The sequence below is a fragment of the Betta splendens genome, chromosome 4 (assembly GCF_900634795.4).
Source record: "Betta splendens chromosome 4, fBetSpl5.4, whole genome shotgun sequence".
Taxonomy (NCBI): domain Eukaryota; kingdom Metazoa; phylum Chordata; class Actinopteri; order Anabantiformes; family Osphronemidae; genus Betta; species Betta splendens.
In genome coordinates, this window is record NC_040884.2 from 24,042,400 (window position 1) to 24,062,995 (window position 20,596).

At 42.6% G+C, this 20,596-nt stretch overlaps 3 protein-coding genes and 1 long non-coding RNA gene across 5 annotated transcripts; 1 reads left to right on the forward strand and 3 right to left on the reverse strand.

The window, feature by feature from the left end:
* Positions 1 to 3,332: 3,332 nt before the first annotated feature.
* On the reverse strand, positions 3,333 to 4,447 carry LOC129604062 (uncharacterized). Its single transcript, XR_008694625.1, has 2 exons — positions 4,059 to 4,447; positions 3,333 to 3,594 (listed from the first exon to the last, which is right to left on the reverse strand). It is a non-coding gene; the product is annotated as an uncharacterized LOC129604062 (long non-coding RNA).
* Positions 4,448 to 4,583: 136 nt separating this feature from the next.
* LOC114853864 (prostaglandin E2 receptor EP4 subtype-like) lies at positions 4,584 to 7,388 on the forward strand. Its single transcript, XM_029147695.3, has 2 exons — positions 4,584 to 5,390; positions 5,731 to 7,388. Exons 1-2 carry the CDS (start codon positions 4,584 to 4,586, stop codon positions 6,052 to 6,054), a joined length of 1,131 nt encoding a protein of 376 aa, XP_029003528.1. The 3' UTR covers positions 6,055 to 7,388.
* slc35e1 (solute carrier family 35 member E1) lies at positions 7,197 to 15,911 on the reverse strand. Its single transcript, XM_029147694.3, has 6 exons — positions 15,491 to 15,911; positions 14,081 to 14,151; positions 11,803 to 11,940; positions 11,477 to 11,602; positions 11,049 to 11,294; positions 7,197 to 10,801 (listed from the first exon to the last, which is right to left on the reverse strand). The coding sequence occupies exons 1-6, from the start codon at positions 15,816 to 15,818 to the stop codon at positions 10,580 to 10,582; spliced, it is 1,131 nt and encodes a 376-aa protein (XP_029003527.1). The 5' UTR covers positions 15,819 to 15,911; the 3' UTR covers positions 7,197 to 10,579.
* A 434-nt stretch (positions 15,912 to 16,345) lies between these two features.
* Positions 16,346 to 20,402, reverse strand: LOC114854503 (mediator of RNA polymerase II transcription subunit 26-like). 2 transcript variants are annotated; one of them, XM_029148959.3, is made up of 3 exons: positions 19,996 to 20,402; positions 19,100 to 19,177; positions 16,346 to 18,992 (listed from the first exon to the last, which is right to left on the reverse strand). In XM_029148959.3, the coding sequence occupies exons 1-3, from the start codon at positions 20,065 to 20,067 to the stop codon at positions 17,445 to 17,447; spliced, it is 1,698 nt and encodes a 565-aa protein (XP_029004792.1). In that variant the 5' UTR covers positions 20,068 to 20,402; the 3' UTR covers positions 16,346 to 17,444. The 2 variants fall into 2 exon arrangements, with proteins under 2 accessions (XP_029004792.1, XP_029004793.1); XM_029148960.3 differs by having other exon boundaries at positions 19,100 to 19,174; positions 19,996 to 20,399.
* Positions 20,403 to 20,596: the final 194 nt, after the last annotated feature.

Consider the following 20,596-nt stretch of genomic DNA (forward strand, 5'->3'; position numbering starts at 1 on the left):
CTCCATCCCGCAGCTTGCAGCGTTTCTGGGCTCTGTCGCTGACAGGACGGTGTCAGACGCCACAGGGGCCGTCAGAGGTCCTGCACAGTCCATGCTGTTGTTGAGATGTTCAGGCAGCATGAGGACGACCAGGGGTCACTGCAACACTGGTGAAATGAACTGATGGCTCCATCTCTTCACTCATATGTTCAAACCAGAAGCAACACTGACAATGTTGGAGCCAAGTGGCTTCGTCTGAAGTCTGTGACTTTTGATCTTTTCACTTTTATGACTTCGTTATGACTTTTATGAATCTTCATAGAATTGTTGTGAATGCTAAAAACACTGCTGTGGTGTTAAACTAGAAGCAAACATTACGTAAATATTTATTATCCAGACTAGTGGGTATTTACATTAGAGGCTGATTCTCAGGAAGCGGAGCTAATTTGTAGAGAACCCCCAGTAACAGGAAAGGTTTTATCACAGATTTATCACAGATTTCCCATAATCTCCTTTAAATGAGAGGAATATTTAGGTCAGAACAACAGATCAGAGGGAATCTTTAGTAACCTGAGGACAAGAAATACCAGATTTAATCTACTGACTAGTGCCTGTGTGGAAAACACAAAGATGGGAGGAAGTCATTTGTGTCATCAAAGCACTGCAGGGGCTTCAAATTTCCTTTTTCACAAGAAAAAACATATTCAGACAAATATGATAATACTCAGCTGCTCATTTCCCACAAGTGAAAATGTAGAGGTCCAAACATCTGGCTCACACACAAACAACAGCACTGAGCTCTGTGAGCAGCCGACGCTGTGGACTTCACACATCTGAGCTTCACTAGATCATCTCTTCACCCTGACAATTGCTTCCACCACTAAAATGTGCTCCTGCATCGCTCCTTGACGAGCGAAGGCAGGAAACCAGGTTTTACAAGATGACACGATTACGGCTGATGCCTTCTTAATAACACAGGCGTTGTCCTGCTCCATGCAGCTGTTTTCCCCAATGCCGCGTTGTTTGATCACAATAATCAGATTTCCCTTTTAGCGTCAGTGGAAAATGAATCTGGACATTTCTCCTGAAAATGCGCATGTTAAGACAAGAAGAAGAATAACGTGTATGACAAATTAAACCTACAACCACATCTCTGTATAAGGAGCCAAATAAAGTGACTTTAGGTGAGTATTTAACTGTTCAGTGTCTTCAAAGCTTTTCTCAGAAGCAACAGCAGAGCATCGAGCACCCATCGTGATTCACCCAGCACTGGTTTGTTTTTAATTCACCCATTCATTCGCTTTGTGTCCTGACCTTTCGACCTGTCTGCCTCACGTGCATCGGCATTCGACTACGTAGCGCGTTTTCCCACATCCCTCCGCATGACGCCATGCGACTGCGTGCTCCGAGCTCAGCCTCAACTGGAGGATTACACGCTCCTCTGCGTCTGGTGGAAACCGCGTGACCTCAGAGGGCGAGAAAAGGTTTGAAGACGTCGCCGGATAAACACAACGCTAAACAACACGCTGCTTGTGTTGGTTTTAGGAAACAAAGGCATGTAATGATTGATGCCGGATTATCCTGCAGGCGTTTCATCAGTGGCTCATTTTATTAATGTAACTCATTTCACGGTATCTTCGTTCCTTCTGCTCTGATGCTGGTCCGCAAGACTGCGTGGAGACCAAAACCACAGCGTTGCAGCAACTCAAACTACTGGAAGTCAAACCAACCAGTTTGATACATGGCTGTGACTGGAATCTTGGCCCATTTGTTATTAATCTTGTTCCTTAGATATGAAAAGTAATAAATCTTCACCGTAAGACAAAGGGTAGAATGAGAGTCCTGGCTGAGACCAACGTGTCCAGTCCAAAGTGACTGAATTAATGAAGTTCTGATGAGTGTTTGCTCATTGTATCAGTGCACGTTGGAGGTCTACTCACTTTGCTTTTATTCATTTCTCTGTTAATTAGGAGGTCTCCTGTTTCTGAGTCCATCCTGTGTGTTGTTTGTGTTTGGTTTCAGCTTCAGTGGCCACACGTGAGTTGTTCCTGTTTCATGTTTAGGTCAAGACAACACCTGGATCGGCCCCAGTGATGCTGTGATTCTGTTAGTACCTGGAGCACATCTCGATGTTGTCTCAGATTCCGTTAACCTGATTAGCGTTAACTCGATACCAGCCGTATTGTCTTTGGCTCCTCCTGGTTAACATCCTGACACATGTTGACGTTTTTACTCTGCTTTATTTGTTTTCTGACATCATCTCCCTAATGTCTCCTCTCTGTGACCCGTTGACTGGTTCCGGTTCTGATCTGGGCTGAGTTCTGACTAACTCCAGCTTTTCTTATTCCCTCCCAGTTCACGTTGGATTCCTTCGCTCGTGTCAGGACCCAGGAGACCAGTTTATCTCACTGCCAGTAAAGACTTCTGTCCTGTGTCACATCCCGAACCCCCAAACGCCTTTTCATCGATATGTGTGGATGGAAAAATCATGCAGCTGTTAGATACAAGTAACTACCAGGAACTTATGGGTTAAACTGTTTGCATCATCTTCATCGGCCCTTGTGTCATTGGTGACTTTGTCCAAACTTGCTTCACTTCATGATGACTTACTCTTTTATACTTTAATTAGAAAACACTTTAAAACACTGTGTGGTTGGTGTGATCATGGTAATCTACTAACAATGATTAGATAAATGTCCCGTATTGAGCAAGTGCTTCACTGTTTGTCCGTTTAACAAATTACACTAGTGGCCAAATTAAATAACTTCTGCAGCTGATGTAGCTGTTGGACACTTAGACACAGTACATTCTTAGCTTCTGTTCGGGTGCTAAAATAAACATTAGAAAATAATTGGAATTGGAAAATAAGTAGTCAGTTAATTGTAGAGTAAATCATTAGTAAGTCAAGTCATGTAAATTCAATGCCAAAATATTATTTTTACATTGTAATAAATACTTGATGAGCATTATCAATATTTAGTTGACATTTCATGTACTGTAAGCAGATGTAAAAGTACATCACAGTTCAATAAAACAGCTGCCAGGTGTATGTTTATAAACACAATTCCAGCAGCTCGTCTGGAGTTTTTTGTGCTCTCACTTTAACGTTTGCTTTTTACATATAATAAAAAGTATGAAGTCACAAATGCACATAGTTTATAGAACTTATTAACTTATTTTAGAAGTTTTGCAAACACTAATTTAACATTTCTGTTTTCAGCATCAGTGAGTCGTGAAGTTGGTTTTATTAGAGACAGTGATAACTAGAAATCCTGCTTCAAGTGTTTAGATGACCAGAAAACACGATGGCGATTTTATAGTGTTACGTGTTGTTTTGCAGCGGAGTCACACAATAAGATCTACAGTTTAATGGCACAGACCACAGACAGAGATAATTCGGCTTAAGTGCATTTGTCACCAATCAACTACCTTTACAGCGTTCCGTGCTACAGACAGTCATGCTGTGACTCATAACTTTAAATGCATGGTGGAGTTTCTGTCTTGGTTTGTGGTCGTCACACGGTGCCAGCTCCTTCTTGTCTGCAGCGCTTTACTTCAGCGTGAGGTGTTGCCTCTTGTCTTTTAAGGCTGGTTGGAGGCCTCCACCGCCTCCCTCTGTAAACACAGGTCACGCTGTAATAAATGCCTGACGGCTGGAGAGGTGGATCAGGCTAAGTGCACTGAGGTGCTGTGTTCCCTGTGTTCTTCAGCCCCGTGATGTTCCTCACAACCATTTACAGTCATGTGAGTGGAACAAAGCTGGGAGCTGCACTCTGGATACAGACATCTGTCACATACTGTGTTTAATGCACCCTCTGGAGTCATTCTTGCCACTGCTCATCACTGACCATGTCTTATTGGCAAGAATGTAACATCAATACAATGTCTTCTACAGCAGCCTAGGAAAACCTGTGGTTACTCACTGTGTTGTCTTGAATGCCATTAATAACCGCAAACCAACAAAGACCTTAAAACTATTTGGGTTTAAAACAGTGAAATAAGATTTTGGCAAATGTGAATCTGAGTGGAAGGTTAGTAAAGTATTTTCCTACGAAGGTTTCATGATCAGTTTTCACTACCTGAGGATTCTGAGGATACGCAAATGTTAGGCCATCGAATGTTTCTCAAAACAGGCGGAGTAATTGCAGCTGCGGAGTTTGAAGCTTCAGGCTCCTTTCGTGGCTCACGTCTAACCGGATCAGAAGCCTCATTTGCCTTCAAACCCCCCCAGAAGCAGGCGTGCGCATTATCTGGACCCGGCAGCCCTTCGCAACATTACGCAGCGCTGCAATGACGCATGCAGCGGAAGTTGATGGAAAGCCTGTTTCTGTCCAGTTTGTCTATCTGTTTTCAGCCTGCATCCTCGAAGGGGTCGCCGGGTGGTTCCGTGTATTTAGAGACAGCCCATTTCTCGCCGCGGAGCTGCGCGCAGCGACCTCAGCGTTTAAATCCAACGGCGTTACTGGAAAGCAGAAGGCGTGAGACCAGCGGAGAACGTACCCCTGCTTGTTTCTTCTCATCTCTGGAACGAAGTTAAAAGGGAAACACCCTCACACGTGCACAACAGACCAAGGGAAATACACGTAACCAACGCCAGCTTGTGCATGTACGCAGCGATGGAGAGCCCGAACTTTACGCACGGATCCACTACCGTGAACGAGACGCAGGCTCAGCCCTCGCGACCGCCCGCTTTACCCGTTTTCATGTTTGCTGGAGGCGCCGTTGGCAACTTGATCGCCATCGTCGTTCTCTCGGTGTCGAGGCAGGAGAGGAAGTCCTCGGCGTTCTACACGCTGGTGTGCGGTCTGGCGGTCACGGACCTGCTGGGCACGTGCCTGGCCAGTCCGATCACTATCGCCAACTACATGGACCGGCACGTGCTGGAGGACAAATGCGTCTGCGAGTTCCAGTCGTTCCTGCTGCTGTTCTTCGGCCTGACGGGGCTCAGCATCATCTGCGCCATGGCCGCCGAGCGCTACTTGGCCATTTGCTGCCCGTACACCTACCAGCGCTGGGCGGTGGACAGGCGCTTTGCGCAGCGGTTCCTCGTCTGCATTTACGCCAGCCACGTTCTCTTCTGCTGCCTCCCGATGATGGGCACGGTGCGGAGCGAGCTGCAGACCTCCAGGTCCTGGTGCTTCATCGACTGGAGGACGCGGGAGCCGGCGGCCGCCGCCTACTCCATCCTGTACGGCACCGTGAGCCTGCTGCTCATCGTGGGCACCATCGTGCTGAACCTGGCGGTGTGCGGAGCGCTGCTGCTGATGCGCCGCAGGACGGCGACGCGGCCCGTCACCAAAGGCAGCGTCCGCGAGCGGTGGAAGGCGCTGTCCTCGGCCGCGGAGACGCAGATGATAGCGGTGCTGGTCATGACCTCGGCGGTGGTTCTGGCCTGTTCGGCTCCGTTGGTGGTTCGTCAAGCCTTTAATCGAGCAGGGAATAATCTGTGCTGTAATGATGAAGCTGGTGTTTTTTACAAGTCAAATCTGCAAAGAATGTAGCAACTATATATAAAGCAGATAAATGTTATGTGAAGGAAAAGGTTCAGTGAGTAAATGAGTTGTTCCTAAGCAGAATAACTGAAAAAATTGAACTTTTAATAAACAAAAGTGATTCTTAGTTTCATTTACAAGGAAATTTAAATTGTAAAGCTTTCAAATGTATTTGATCGGAATTGTAAGAACTCAACTTTACAACATACACACACTCTCTTATGATGAAGATTAATTTTTCATTGTACTTATTTTTTAGGTCCGTGTGTTCGCTCATCGCTTCCTGCTGAAGAACGAGCCCAAAGCGGACCTAACTGCCATCAGGATCGCCTCAGTGAACGCCATCCTCGACCCCTGGATCTACATCCTCCTCAGGAGGTCTCTCTTCCGGCGCTTGCTCAGTCTGTCGAGGAACGGCAGCTGCAGCAGTTCCTCCTCTGCGCAGAGGACCCTGTTTCATCCCGATATCACGAGAGACGGCCACGTGTTCACCCAGCTCATGTGCAACGCCAACATCATCACTCAGCTGCCCGCCAACGTCAAATTCACCCAGCGCGACGCAGACCGCGTGCAGCAGACTTGAAGAGCGCTTCTCAGGGGCACAGACTGACTGACAGCGCACTCAGCGTGGGGAGACACGCGGCTGCGCTGGGTCCCGCTGGGTTATTTATTTATTGAACTGAACTGCTCTGATTGCGCCGATGTACATTGGATGCAACACAGGATGAAGAACAGAAGGCACAAGTGTTTGGCCGGGACTGTGCAACAAGACATTTAACTCCATCCTCATGCTCCGAGTTCCTCCGTATCCGTCACACACACAAAACATCACTTTACTTCAGTTGGTGCACACTTATCTCCTGTTCAGTTTATGCAACTAACCGGACTCATTATGTCCAGTACATCTTTGACTTATTCCAACTGGGTAAAGTGTCATTTTTTTATATAAAGCAGCATCAGCATCAGTTTTTCTCCATCACCACTGCACAGTAGTCATGAGACACTCAAAATGCAATAAATCCTGAGTCCACAGATTCCTGCCGCATCAGGTCTGTACTGTAAACGTGTACACACATCCGCTCCCATAAGGAAACACACTCGTGCTTTGTTTCGGGTTCCAGTTTCCAGGTGTAAGTTTTGGTCCAGATTATCACCAGTCACTTTTAGATAGGTGAATGTTCATGAATAAATATTCATCCTCTGAATGTGAATCGTACATGATAACCTCTGTGAAAATAAGTTACTAATCAAAAAATCTGAACAATAATTAGCCAAAAAGAGAAAACAAGCCTTAACATAAGTACCTCATCTCCCCTCATCGGAGGCATTTGATGCTAAGAGCAGGCTTAATCATAATTAGGAGAAATGGGAGTCTGAGCTCCATGTGCAGGATTTTTTTGTACTGTTTTGGGAAACTTCACTCTTTCCCAGCAATGATAAAAGTCAGTTAAGTTATTTATAACGTGTAAACAATGTATGAACCATTTTTTTGCATTAATTTGGTGTGAACTGTAAAACTATACTGGTCTTTTACAAACAGACTGTTTCTACTGAAATAATGGATTTGTGACCACCAGAGGGCAGAAGGTTTAGACTTATTAGAGTGTCAAATATAACACAAGGTAAAAGATTAGACACGTAGATCGCACCTTTGCTTTGCATCCACCGACGTAATTTGCATCTCCACCAAATGTGCCACTATAGAACAAACATGTATAAGTTCAGTTCTTAATGTTCATAATGCATTTATTCCCCCCCAACATTTAAAAATAGCATTTACTAAACATAAGCAGACAAGACTGTGCATGACAGCACCTCTGTACATTTCATACCTTGACACCATAAATAAAAATCTATAAACATCGCTTAAGTAAAAATTTTTACAGTTTTACAGAGTAATGTCCCGTTTCCCATTCATTAACATTTACACAGCAGTAAAACGCTTTGGAGCAGAGAGCCAGCGACCGAATCAAGAGCTGTGTAATTAAACTTGTCTCCTGGTTCAGTTCACTACAGAAACAAACGGTGTGACTTAAAAAACAAAAACTAGACTAGAAGAAAGTTAAACTACAACATGAGAACGTGAACATGTTAGCATCAAATGAATGGATGAAAAACAAACAATGAGCTGAATTAGATTTTTGCATGTTATGTTTTTACCACTGCCATGAAAACAGAAACACTGAACCGTTTAATACAACAGAGAATGTCTGTCCACCAGATTTACTTGCAGCTTCATGCTGTGAAACAGGTTACATGCGATTATTACATTCCTACACTGGGAATGTAAGTTTGACTCAGCGTTAATATCATGTTAACGGTCATCTAATGGCATCAGTCAGCAGAAGAGACTTTTCTGATCCTTGCATGAACAGTATAACCATTGTTGTCGTTGGGTCTGATCATGCATGAAATGTGCATTTGATATGTTAATAAGTTAATAAGATTTCAGTTTTAAGTGAACTGTGTTTTCAAGTGTGTGGCTACTCAAACAGGACATTTCTGACGAGGAACTATGTTTTCCTCATCAGAACATCTTGGTGTTAATTATTCTCTCCAGATTCTTAGTTTTTACTGAAATAATCAGGACAGGAATTCCATGACTGATGATATTATCATTTACGGTGGCAGAAACTACTTAATTGTTAACCATAACTATCAGATGCTTTAATCATTCATCAGTAGATCATACTGTTACAGTAAATCTGTAATAACAAAACAGGTTCTATGAAGCAGTTGTTTTATTCACTGCTTCATAGGAACCAAATCGATATATTCCAGTAGAAAAGTCTAATATTAATTGATTGTGTTGAAGGCTTTGACTGATCTCCTCCTGCTAGTTTTGAGTCTGAAATTTGCAGAATGATATGGGACGGTTTGATGCAGTTTAACAGTGAACACACACATGCACACACACGCACATGCACGCACACACACGCAGCACTGAACTACAGCTGTAAAAATGACACATGGGTAAGGCATTCATTGTTAGTTCTCACTACTTCCCATCATTTTTCAACTTTTCTGGCCAATCAAAGTACACCAGGTTGGTTTAGCTGCTAAAATTTTACCTGGTTGTTGGAGAAAACCACATTATGGCCTGGTTCACAATCTCCTGCGAAGAATCTCAACTACAAACTGTCACAGCAGTATCAATATATCAGTTTATCTCTGGGAAGTACAGAGTGCACAAGTCCCACAGGGCTACTTGCAAGATTGTTTTGGGGTTTCGGACTAAATACCATGGTAGTATTCAAAAAGTCAGAGAAGGCAAATATAGCACAATAAAAAAAAAAAAAAGAAAGAAATAACTGCACTACCCCTTTACCCAAATCTACAAGGAACTACAGCTGGAAGAACAGGCTCACAGGCTAAAACTGGCACTTTAACAAACATTCAAATCAGTGTGCGTTCCCCCCAAAAAAACAAATAACAAGAAAAAAAGATTAACTTCATATTGCTGCAGTGAGATGCTCAGTGCGCATCACAGATAGCAGAGGTTATGCTTCAAGGAGAAAACCAAGTGACTCTGTTGTTCTAATTGAAACGAGAATTTGCAAACATGATAGCTGTCTCAAATCCACCTGAATATCCAGCTGCACCTTAAATTGCACAAACGAATCTCTGATATCTTACACATCTTAATTTAAATCAAGTCTATCCAGTGACTGTCTGACATCAATGTGACAAAAATGCTTAAAATTAAACCATAGGACTAAATAGCCATTATCTGCATAACATGAAGTGCAAACTACACAGACGCCCGTTTAAAAAGCACAAACATGACAGAGCAGCTTTTGTTCAGTCTGAAAGTTGTCCAACAGGAGAGAATCACTCCGCCTGAGATGCTTCGCAGATGAAAAAATACCAATAATCAATAAAAAACTATGCAAGGTTTTAAATCGATTCTTAATCTGCAAATTCATCCAAAAGTATGACAGAAAAATAACAGATTTTTTACATGTTTGTTACATGATTTGTTCCTAAAACACATTACACAGATGACGAAGAACCAATGTAGATGTTGGTGAATTCTAATTATTGACTAATGCTCTTTCAAATAGAGCTAATTTCAGAGCTCATTAGAGCTTATTTCGAGGGAATATGCATGAGGTCATTGACTTCACTGGGTAACAAACTCGGTCTCACTCTTTAGTGAAAGTTGTCTCAATTCAAAAATCTTGACATTGTCTGACATAAAAGGAGTAAACTCTGAAATTTTGCTGAGTTGTTATAACAGGTTTACAATCTTGAATTTGAGGTTTTTTCTTTTTTAAATTTGGGCATTTTCTTCATCAGGCACTTTTATGTACTAGGTGGAAAGGTAGCCTTTAAGATGGTTCCCAGGAATTTAACCCAATGCTCAAAGTGAATTTAAATGATAGTCATGAGTCATAGAATTATCAAATGGAATGAATCAGTGGGATTCATCCCTTGATGACCATCAATGTCAAAAGCCAAGAACATAAGAGGAATGCTTCACTTGGTGATGTGGCGTTAATTCACAGAACCATGCAGATCAAATCAATCCAAATCTACAAAAACATTCTTGCCTTTTCTACATGAACATGCCCTAAAACTCTTCACTGTCGACAAATAGGCCCCAAATACATTAAGCATGATCAATTCATTCAGGATGATGTGAAAAGTGTTTGTCTCCACATGGTAACTAGTGCCTCATGAAGTAAACACTGAGCTATGCTCGTTACAAAATGTAACAGAATTAAAGAGGACATCTTTTCCTCTGATTGGGAACTAACTAATCCAAAGCCATGCATGGCAGATTATGAAACCTAAACTCATACCACCGACTGGCCACCTGGTCTAATCCTTCACTGAATTGTCATAAACTGTAAATATGCCTTTGTTTTCTCAGAGAACATCACATATGTTTGGTAGCAGACTGATAAAGAATGACAGAGTTGACAAAGAGGAGTGTTGGAGAGAACACGTCGCTGGCCCATCATGACTGGCTCACTCTTCCTATCAACAGCAAACTGCACTTGCCTTCAGTCTTGTATTTAGAGCGGGGTGAAGACCCGCTGCTCCAAGGGCAGCTACACACAAAGTCCATGACAGCGACCCGGAGCGAGGACCGACACCCCCCTTTACACCACATACTGCGGGTTGCTGCTGTAGTTTGTCGTGTAGGTCTGCCGGCTGTACTGGAAGTGGTCGGTCAGCACGTTGTTCCAGCTGTGCTCTGAGCCATGGGGGAAAGGCACTGACCCGTTAGCCTGGATCTTCTCCAGCACTGGGTTGTCAAAGGACCCAAGATCCTGCTTGTCGCTTGGCAGCAGCTTCTTCTGCTTGTTTGCGTCATACTTGGCCTGTGGTTAAGAATGGGAAATGGATTTTAATTGACATTAATAAGCACTGATCCTAAATAGTTTTGGTGGGTCAACTGCAGGGGAAGGATGTTCTCAAGAGAGTAAATAAAATCCAGCTTCACTGAACTTTTAATGTGGAGTTTCATTAGAAATCATTATGCTAAACTCATGTTCCTTGGCCTAATGCTGCTCCTCCTGAAATCCCTCCACCCCTGCCTGATCTGGTGACACCTGTCAGGGAACCTACCTTGTTGTAGAGAAAGACCCCAACGATGGCGGTCATCATGCCCAGGACGTTTGTGAGGGTGACTGGGTTCCGCAGCATTAGAAGTGATATGCTGATGACCATGATCCTCTTTGTGGCGTTGGCGACGGCATAGCTGAGGGGGCTGACGAGGTTAAGGACGCTGAAGGCAATAACGTTCTGGGCAAAGTTGCAGAAGCCACTGATGACCAGGAGAATGAAGGTGCCCATCCAACCTGAGACATCAGACTGAGAAAAGAGGAGGGAAACAGTGTCTTCCTTATTCTTTACAGGTCACATTTGTTGGCTGGTAAATGACAAACACACAAACTGTACTTGTTATTGATGAACAATATACAAAAAAGCCCTTTCAGACAAATGGGATGAATCCAACCTTGCGATTAACATCAACAACTGTAGGAGCTACATACCAGGTCTCCATTAACAAGAAACCCAGAGAGATCAACCAGAACCCAGGTGGGCAGCATGAAGATAACTGCATTGAAGCCAAGGATGTTGAGCAGCCTTAAGTGATGAATTCTGGTGTCACGCAACACCTTGAAAAAAAAAATACAAGTTAGAATTAGAATTATTATACTGTAGTCTATTACATATAAGGAGTCTTTTCTAATGAGGGTTTAGAAATAGTTTAAGGTGTTCTTCATCTTCACCCTGGTGGTCATTACGTTTGATAGATTTTACTTTTAGACATTTAAGCAGCATTCAGGTGATACATACCAGAACAACGATGAATTACCTTTTTTGAGAAAATGTTCTGCAGAGAGAAGCAAAGAGTAGCTGCCAGAGCGCTGATTAGGCCGGACACATCAAAAGACAACTCTGTCACGGTGGCCAGCAGCACTCCACCGATGATGGGGATGAGCGATATGTAAACCTACAAGACCACACAGAGACAGGAGGCAAATTCAACTAGAGCAAACACAAACCACTTCAGCTGTTTGCATCATGTGAGGTTATTTACTCAAATACTGTTTGCTGCTTTAGGACGTTTTCCCAACCTGAAGTTCAGATCAAACGCCAAATCATTAAAGGCTCACTAAAGGAGGACAGCTGCAATAATTAAACAAAACATTAATCAAAAAACCCTTTTAAAGGGTTACAGATTCCTGAGATTATTCACGCTTCTCAATTAGAATCTGCTGGTGTCATCAAAGTGAACTGAACATCTTTTAATGTGGACCGGTCTTGAGATAAAACGCACAGTTTGATAATGTTAAAGACATTGATCAACTTACAACAGTTAACTGAATAAGTCATGTAATAAATGTCACAGAAAAAGCAAACTTCACTTATAGGATGCAATAAAGTTCTAATTACTCATCGGTAAATCAATCCTCCTAATTAATTAATTAATTAATTCCAAACATTTCACTTCAAGGTTTAGTAAAATAAATAGCTTTAGAAAAAAGCACCTGGAAATATTTCACGGTGTTAAAATGTTCAGATGAACAGGCGCTGTACTGTGAAGACTACAGCTGGACCCCTGACTTCTATCTTGGGGACAACACCTGATGCAATGAAAGTATCGCAACAACCACAGCCGCCTGTATTTGCATGATGTGAATTTTGGATCATGAGAACTTGTTGAAACCCACTTGTGCTCCCACTCACTAGCAGTGAAAAGCTGCACTGAGCACTTAGCATATTTCAGCACCGCCACAAATTATGCCAATTTATTACAAATAAATATTTCATGTGATCCAAAATATATGAGGCATAACCAGGAATGAGCACCAGAAGAACAGTACAGACTAAGAGATCACATAGTAAATGTTGAGCTGGAGGATGTTTGGACTTTGTCATGGCCTGGCATCTAAAGAAGCCTTCTTTTCTTTGTATTGGTTCATGATTAAACCCTCTGCTCCAGGTGACAACCTGGAACCCCTGGTGAGCACTGTGACAACCTTGGTGAAGTTGAAAAGGAAAATCCATTCACAAATACTCTAATGGAGAAATTATGAACATGATTATTAAGAGAGTCCTCGGCCACTGGCTGGAGAGACAGATGGAAAAATTCATCCCAGAATGATGTAATTTATAGACATGTGCATGCTTTCACACGTGTGCTGCTTTATTGGGCCCCACTGCACAATTTTCTCCAATCTCATACACCTGTTTACCCATACTCTTTTATTTATGATCCCAATGTGATTTAGTTCTGCCAGTGCAGTTAAGAATCAAGTTCCCGGTCCTCAAACAGGATCCTCAAACAAAGTAACACGTCACCAACACCTACGTTTCCTATGAAACCTGCTTGGCTGAATGCTGTCGACTGCAAGACCAACCTGACAGGCTGATGTGACTTTCAGAGGTGACTGACTAACACTTTCCACCAACAGCATAACAAATCATGCCACATTTCAGGGATTGTTAAAGGCTAAACTTTCACTGACTTTTTCATAGAAAGCTGCTATCCATAAAGGGAGACGTGACTGCGCTAGTTTAGACAGTGCTAAACAAAATAGGAGGCCAGCAAAATGTATTAATTTATATGACTCACTGTTTGTGCTAATTCAATTATAGACATTTTGTGAGTCATCTTCCATGGTAGTAAATTGTGTTTGCATTGTGGGCCAACTATTTACCTACACAAGACATCTGAAGACGACACTGGTGACTATATTCTGGGTTTTAGGAGGGAGGGACGACAACGAGAGGGATAGGCTCCCTGTAGTTATCATGTTACTCTGCACACCATTACAGAGATGTTCTAACAGCTGCAGCCTACATACCATGACACCATGTGTAAAAGACATAAAGTACATTCCCAACATAAAACATCTATCGAGCCCCTGAATGAACATAACCAGCTTTGTAAACAGAGCTAGTTTTCTGTCCTGACCTCCACCTTCCCACAGAGTGTCAGGGACAAAAGCCCCTGCAGATGGTCGTAATATGAGATGAAGCACAAGCACAGCACTGTGCCACATCACCACTTTCTGAGACTCAAAGACTGAGAAGCAGGCTGAACAGAGTGGGCCTTGTGCAGTGTTTGCCGGGCTGAACTTACTCACCTTCGTGGTTTGCTTCTCCCTCATTATAATTCTTGATAACAACACTACCCATATTGGCATAGTGGCTTTGACTGCAAAAGAAGCACAAACAATTGTCAAGAGAAGCTGCACAGGTACAACATGAAAACCTACAAATGTAGGATCACATACGCTCTGATGTTCTGTTACAGCAGGTTTATCCTGATGTGTGTTGCTAAATATAACTTAAACACTCACTGCACTATGGTCACACATCAACTGATTAACACAATATTATGAATAAGCAACAAATGGCAGAACAAGATCCAGTACAACTATTACAACACAGTACAAGAACTAATAAGTAAGGCAAATACAGTTTTAAATAATATTACATGCATACTTCAAATAAGTTTAGTTGAAGTTTTTAGGTATTTGCAGATTTAGTAAATATGCAAAATATATCTCATGCAACTACAGAACACCCTGTGTATATATTTTTACTGATATAAGCACAAACCGCATTGCCTTATTTAACAGAATAAGCTGATTGTATGTTCTAACCAACTCGTATCAGTTAACATCAGCATCTATTGGCAGCTTTCTGCAGATATTACATTTAGTATTCCGATTCAGAGTTCTGTACAATTTAATTGGATTGTATATTCTAAAACTTCTAAAACAGTATTCAATTCCATTTTTATTTGAGCTAGTTTTAACTACCTTATATACTGGCAGTTAACATTAATCCATTACAAGTTAATGTATTTTGCATTAGGAACCTTTTTCTGTAAGTAAGTAATGAGTAACTCAATTTGTCAAATGAATAGAGTGTAAAATCTCACATTTAGAACAGCACGTTTAGAACAGCAATATACTAGGTGTGGAATTGAAACCCCTTTGTTTACAGGTGGTTCACAATTCATCAGCAGATTACATTTTGTACTGTGTACCTGCAGCTATAAAGTGACCAGTAACTAAGACTATTGAATAAATGTTGTACGGAAAGCGCACATAAATACTAACCAAACAAGTAAACTGATATTGCTGTAGCTTTGTATGAATATATTCGGACCAGTCTTTTATCTGGCAGTCTGGGGTCAAAGGTCCTGCAGTATCACACCCTCCCCCTGACGTATTACAGGAGCTTTAATTGGTTGCTAGCTAACATAGCAACAGCCGGCTAGTTATTCTGGCGCTCTGGGGCCGACTGGTTACATTCAGAGGGCCCACAGTGAGCTAATTAGTTGCACAATTCCTGTACGTCCTCGACCTACTGGACGCCAGCGTTAACCAGGGCCCACATGGTGCTTAAATGCGCAAATGGGTTGCTCAGCGTTAGCCGCGCAGCTAGCGTCAGCTGACGGCGCAGACACATCATCAAGTTGCCGTCTGACGAGCTCCGGGCTGCCTCACGTTGCCATTACTTGCCATTAACTGGTCTGTACTCACCCGTGTGTGCGTACGAAACGGGCACCTTCCATATGCTGAAGTGGGCCGACACCGACGCGAAGTACTTCCCAAAGGCTAAGGGCAGGATGTACCAGCGGTAGAACCTACTCGGCAGCTCCGTCTTGGGGACTCCCCATGCTCGCAACAGCGGCGGGAGGAAGACGACGATAGAGATGATGTGGAAGAGAGAGACGGTGACCGGGTACGGGAATCCATTGAGGATGATCTTGTTAATGACGTTCCCCCCCGAACTGACAGTGTACCAGCACACACACAGCGAAACTATCCGGATCCCTTCCCTGACCGGGACCCGTTCCACCGTAGCCATCTTCCAGCGCGGAGTGACGAGGCACCGGAGGAGTGTGTCTGGTTGCGCCGCGCGAGGGCAGCTGTTCAATGGTCAGACTATCGACGAGGAAGAACGCGCCGGACTTCCTGCCCAAACTTTCAAAATAAAATATCATAGTTGTTCACTGTTTTAATGTTTTTTAATTAAATGCATTAAAATATAAGCAGTGGAGGTTCCGAGGTGGGAGTGGCTCCTCCTCAAAAGGTCTCGTCTTGCTTTTGGCCACAAGTTGACTTGGTAAACAGTGGGTTTGGTGTGACTGCACCATAAGCCTGCCACACAAAGATTTACTCCATATTCATATGTAGAACAAGTGACACATTCAAGTTCAATCTGACTGAATCCACAAGGTTCCCCAGGCTAGTTTGAGACAGTCCACTAATCATTCTAGTTCTTAAATGGTGACGCTTGAATTTCTACACATGCTAGTAAGTAAAATATAAAGATTAATGCAACCATGTGAACAAGAAAATCTATAACGACTCAAATGGCAGAGGAGAACATGGAACAATTGATACTTTTTATTAACACATTAATAAGCCCATTTAAAGGACTAAGTAGTAAATTGTTTCTGCTCTGAGTACAAACACAGAAGATTCCTGTACATCCACTAAGGCTCTGTCTTAAGGGAAAACACAGGTTTCCATAAGGCAAACAATTTCTAAAGGAATAATATTAAGTACTTAGTCCAGCATATCAATTACATCTGCGAGTCCTTGAAGGTACATAGGTGCAACAGGATAATCTGCACTGATTCTTCAATTCATATTTCACAACCTTAAATACAGTAAAGGGAAAAGGCAACTATAAAATAAAATTTGCTCATGTATCATACATATATCAAAATGTCATTTTAGAGCATTATTACATAAATTAGACTGGTACCAGCTGGGAAAGCCTGGAAAAAAATCACAGCTGGACTACTGAGCCAACGCTAAATAATAAGACGTGAGTTGTCGTAGTTCAAATACGTTCACAAATTTTAAAATATAAAAAATAGACATTACAGTCACTTCCCGACATCTATTAGGTTCGTCACTCTCTAATTTCAAACTGCATAGTAACATCTGGCAGTTTCATGTCACTTTATTGACCATAAAATTATTTTATAACAAAATGTCGATTTTTTGTATCCTACATCTCACTGTGCGAGGCAGTCATACAAGGAGAAATAAGTGAGAATACAGAGAACCTGACTGGTATGTCTGTTTATCTGTTGGGTGTTAATTACAAATGTGTCCGTCTGGCTCACATATTCTAGTAATATAACAATTTAACTAAAATTTAAACAAAGAAAAAACAAATGCACTAAACTAAGTCTGATTGGATGCTGAAAATAACATCAGATGAATAAAATGTAAAAATGTATTGACTGTGTACAGCTACTGAACAGGCAGATAATGCATAGTCTTATCCCTTCATGCCACTGTCACAACAGATAAACATCATTTTCTCTAGCATAGGCTTAACCAGGTAGAATATTTATTCTATTTTCACCCACAGGGGAAACAATTTGAAGAAGCATTCACATTTGTAGAGCTGCTCAGCTGTACTATTCATGGCAGCATGTACGTTACCTTCCAGTTCATGTACCAGTCCTTGGTTTCAGTCCAAACATACGTACGGCAGTATGTTCAGTCTACTCTCATCTCCATGTGGGTCTAAGGAGATGCACTCCAACCAGTCATACCAGTTACCCTTTGTGTCATAGCAACCATTAACCCCAGACCAGTGTTGTGTGTGTAATCTGTTTAGGTCGTCACTGGTCACCACTTTGTTAACCCCTGGTAAATCTTTAACTGGTTGCTCTGGTGCCAGCACATGCCTTTTTGTGGTGTCTATACTTTGGTGTTCCTCTTTTTTCAAGAACTCTGTCATGAAAAAGTGTGCACCGGGGGTGTGTGCGCCTGACGATGTCAGCACATTGCTTTGCTGGCTGAGGTATGACTGGATGATTTCACTCCTTGACAGTTCCTTCCAATCAGTCTGTTGGAACGGACTGGGAGGAACAGTGGAATTTTGCTTCAGCTGTTCTGAACACTGAGGTTCAGGTCGGTCCAGCCTGACATCCCCCTCCTGGGAAGACTCCTTTTGAAATAATGGTTTAATCTGCCCTGTTACAGGGTTAAATGTCAGTCTCCTGTCTTTTAATCGGACTGGTTTAATACAGTCTTCTACAGTCTGTCCCTTCAATTTGGCCACATAGTCTTTAGGCCTATTTTTCTGTTTTTTCCTTTTCCCTGTATAACTGACAGCAGCATCACGTTCCAAATAGACTCCATCAGTGCAGGACAAAACAGATGAGTTGTGAAGAGACTTGCTCTCAGAACTGCTTTCTGGGTCCAAATCTACTGTCCATGAAGTGTCTGTGTGTAAACCCTGAAAAAAAACATTTGCAGGCAGTGAAGAAGGCCCCAGCCCAGAGGCATCCACATGCCTCACTGTGGGGCTGGGCATACTCTGTGCCTGTGGTGCAATTTGTTTGACAACAGCTTCCCGTTTTGGAATTTGAGGACTATGTGAAGTACAGCGAGGGCTCCTCGGTCGATACTGCCCCCCAGAGGCAGCATGTCCCTGTTTGGATTGCTGCTGCAGAGCGGATGCTTTTAGCAGTGCTCCAGCAGTGCTGGAAGGCTTGCTGTATCCTTGGGCACTTGAATGAGGTTTTACAGGATTGACAGGGATTTTATTTTGTCTGTCATTTTCCAAAGGCTCAGAAATCTCTCCATCTAACAATTTTTGACAGCTAGCACTAACTCCACTGATTGGCAACTGTTTGGGGTTTTTTATCTTATGACTAAGAGTTGATTTGGATATCTTGGCTGGTAAGAGTCCCTCCTTCTGATCATTCTTACGCTTCCTGCTGATCAGTTTTTCCACTTGTGGAGAGTAGCAGTTGTTGAAGTCATTTCTGTTCTTCAGCTCTGGACCAATTTTTCCTGGTGGTGTGGTGGTAGATGAAGTGGAAATGCAGGGATGAGCACTGCCATTGGAAGACCACGGTGTCCCAGTGTGGCTTTTGGACAGTGCCTCATCCTTTCCGGGCTCAATTAGCTTCTGCCAGTTTCTCAGAAGCTTTTTGGCCCTTTTTGCGAGATCCTCATTCTTGGTGTTCTTCCTGACATCGTTGATGAGCTTTCCAAGACGAGTTTCCTTAATGAAGATGACATCTGAGTTAAATAGCTAATATTACTTTATTCATAAAGCTGTATTCAAGAGTGCTTTTGAATGTCATTACTGTAATTCTGAGTTTAACTTACCTCCAGGGCCTCTTTGGTGATGGGATATTTCTCTAAAAGGGAGATCACTTCTACAACTACCACCATGTTGCGTATCTGCTGAAAAGACAGACACGGTTAAAAAAACTCTGTATCCTTAGAACAACTTTCACGTAGAAATTATGTGTGTAAATTTTACAGTAAACCAAGAATCTTGTAGTATATGTTCTATAGAAACAGAGACGCTTTTAGAATTTGAATAGACTTTCAAATGTGCACCTGTGTGTCAATAGACACTGGTTTCAGGCTCATTTTGATAAACTGAGACTTCATGCAAATGTGCTTTTCCACTCAACAATGTCAGACCTGTAACACATGTGAGTCATACTGTGGTGACAAGTGCTTTAAAATCTCTGTAATAGTGAATAATGTTAAAAGTTAAAAGCAGCCTTAATACCATATACACCTCGATATATGTATAAAATATTTACAAATATTGAAGGAGAGGATATTTTTCAATTTATCAGATAGACAAATAGGTAAATGTAAAGATGCTACTTGAGCCCATGTGAAGGAAGCTTTGTGCTGGGAGACTAAAAATGAATGAACGGCCGTGAGACAAAAGCTCGTACCTACAGACACACTGTCTACCCGGTGGCTCAGGCTTAAAGTCTTTGAGAACCAAGTATTTTATAGATCAACTATCCTGACTTCATTATCGAACAGCAGGAATGCCTGGCATTTGTGTACTTTCGCTAACTAGCGATGATAGCCTGCTAATTAGCAAGCAAATAATAACTGGCCATAACGCAGCACCGACTGTCTCCACTTCGTCAACCCGCTATCGCGACCTCAAGCCGACTTGGCCTGGCTCACTCTTGAACCTGGTTGCAGTTCTTTAACCGGTTCACTGCGTAGAAACCAACGGACGTACTTACATTGCTCTGGCCGTCGATGGCCTGCAAGAGCCGGTCTCTCATCACCTGCGGAGTGGCCGGAGCCGCTGTCATCGCCTGGCGGTGTCGCGGCTCGGTCAGGACGGACACAGACAGCAGAATCCACCAAAGCAGCGGTCACACCACCGAAGGCTGTGTCTCTGTGGAGGCGGGCATCGTGCTGTGTGATGCTGTTATATTTCCCCCCGCTCCCGGCTGTTAACTATTTGAAGATTCATAAGAGAAGAACAGAAAACCCTCCCTTGGAATCGGCTACCCCCTTCGGCTGGTAGCCTCCTCCTCTTCGGCTCGCTCATCGGGCTTTTTTGTGTAGCGCTCGCATAGAGCATGATGGGAAAATTATACGCGTCCGGCGTCATGACGTCAATCACGTCGACGTCATACACATACCTTATATAAACAAGAGGATTCCCTGTTAAACAAAGGGGTTTCAGCTGTTTCATCAAATGGACACAATAAAACCGAAAAATTGCACGTGATGTGCTCTTTAAAGTGTTTTTTTTTACAATTTGGACATAATTTTTAAAATACACCAACAATAATACACAAAAAGCATAATAATTAAAAATACAAATAAAAACGT

What these genes read in the sequence shown, in the direction of transcription:
- slc35e1 (XM_029147694.3), bottom strand. Translation starts at nt 15,818, where the DNA reads ATGGCTACGGTGGAACGGGTCCCGGTCAGGGAAGGGATCCGGATAGTT. An exon ending in CGTTTCGTACGCACACACGG is followed by an intron (nt 14,152 to 15,490) that starts GTGAGTACAGAC and finishes CTTCTTTTGCAG; the next exon opens with TCAAAGCCACTATGCCAATA. An exon ending in TTCTTGTTAATGGAGACCTG is followed by an intron (nt 11,295 to 11,476) that starts GTATGTAGCTCC and finishes CTCTTTTCTCAG; the next exon opens with TCTGATGTCTCAGGTTGGAT.
- LOC114853864 (XM_029147695.3), top strand. Translation starts at nt 4,584, where the DNA reads ATGTACGCAGCGATGGAGAGCCCGAACTTTACGCACGGATCCACTACC. An exon ending in CCTGTTCGGCTCCGTTGGTG is followed by an intron (nt 5,391 to 5,730) that starts GTTCGTCAAGCC and finishes CTTATTTTTTAG; the next exon opens with GTCCGTGTGTTCGCTCATCG.
- LOC114854503 (XM_029148959.3), bottom strand. Translation starts at nt 20,067, where the DNA reads ATGACAGCGGCTCCGGCCACTCCGCAGGTGATGAGAGACCGGCTCTTG. An exon ending in CCATCGACGGCCAGAGCAAT is followed by an intron (nt 19,178 to 19,995) that starts GTAAGTACGTCC and finishes CTGTCTTTTCAG; the next exon opens with CAGATACGCAACATGGTGGT. An exon ending in TCACCAAAGAGGCCCTGGAG is followed by an intron (nt 18,993 to 19,099) that starts GTAAGTTAAACT and finishes ATCTTCATTAAG; the next exon opens with GAAACTCGTCTTGGAAAGCT.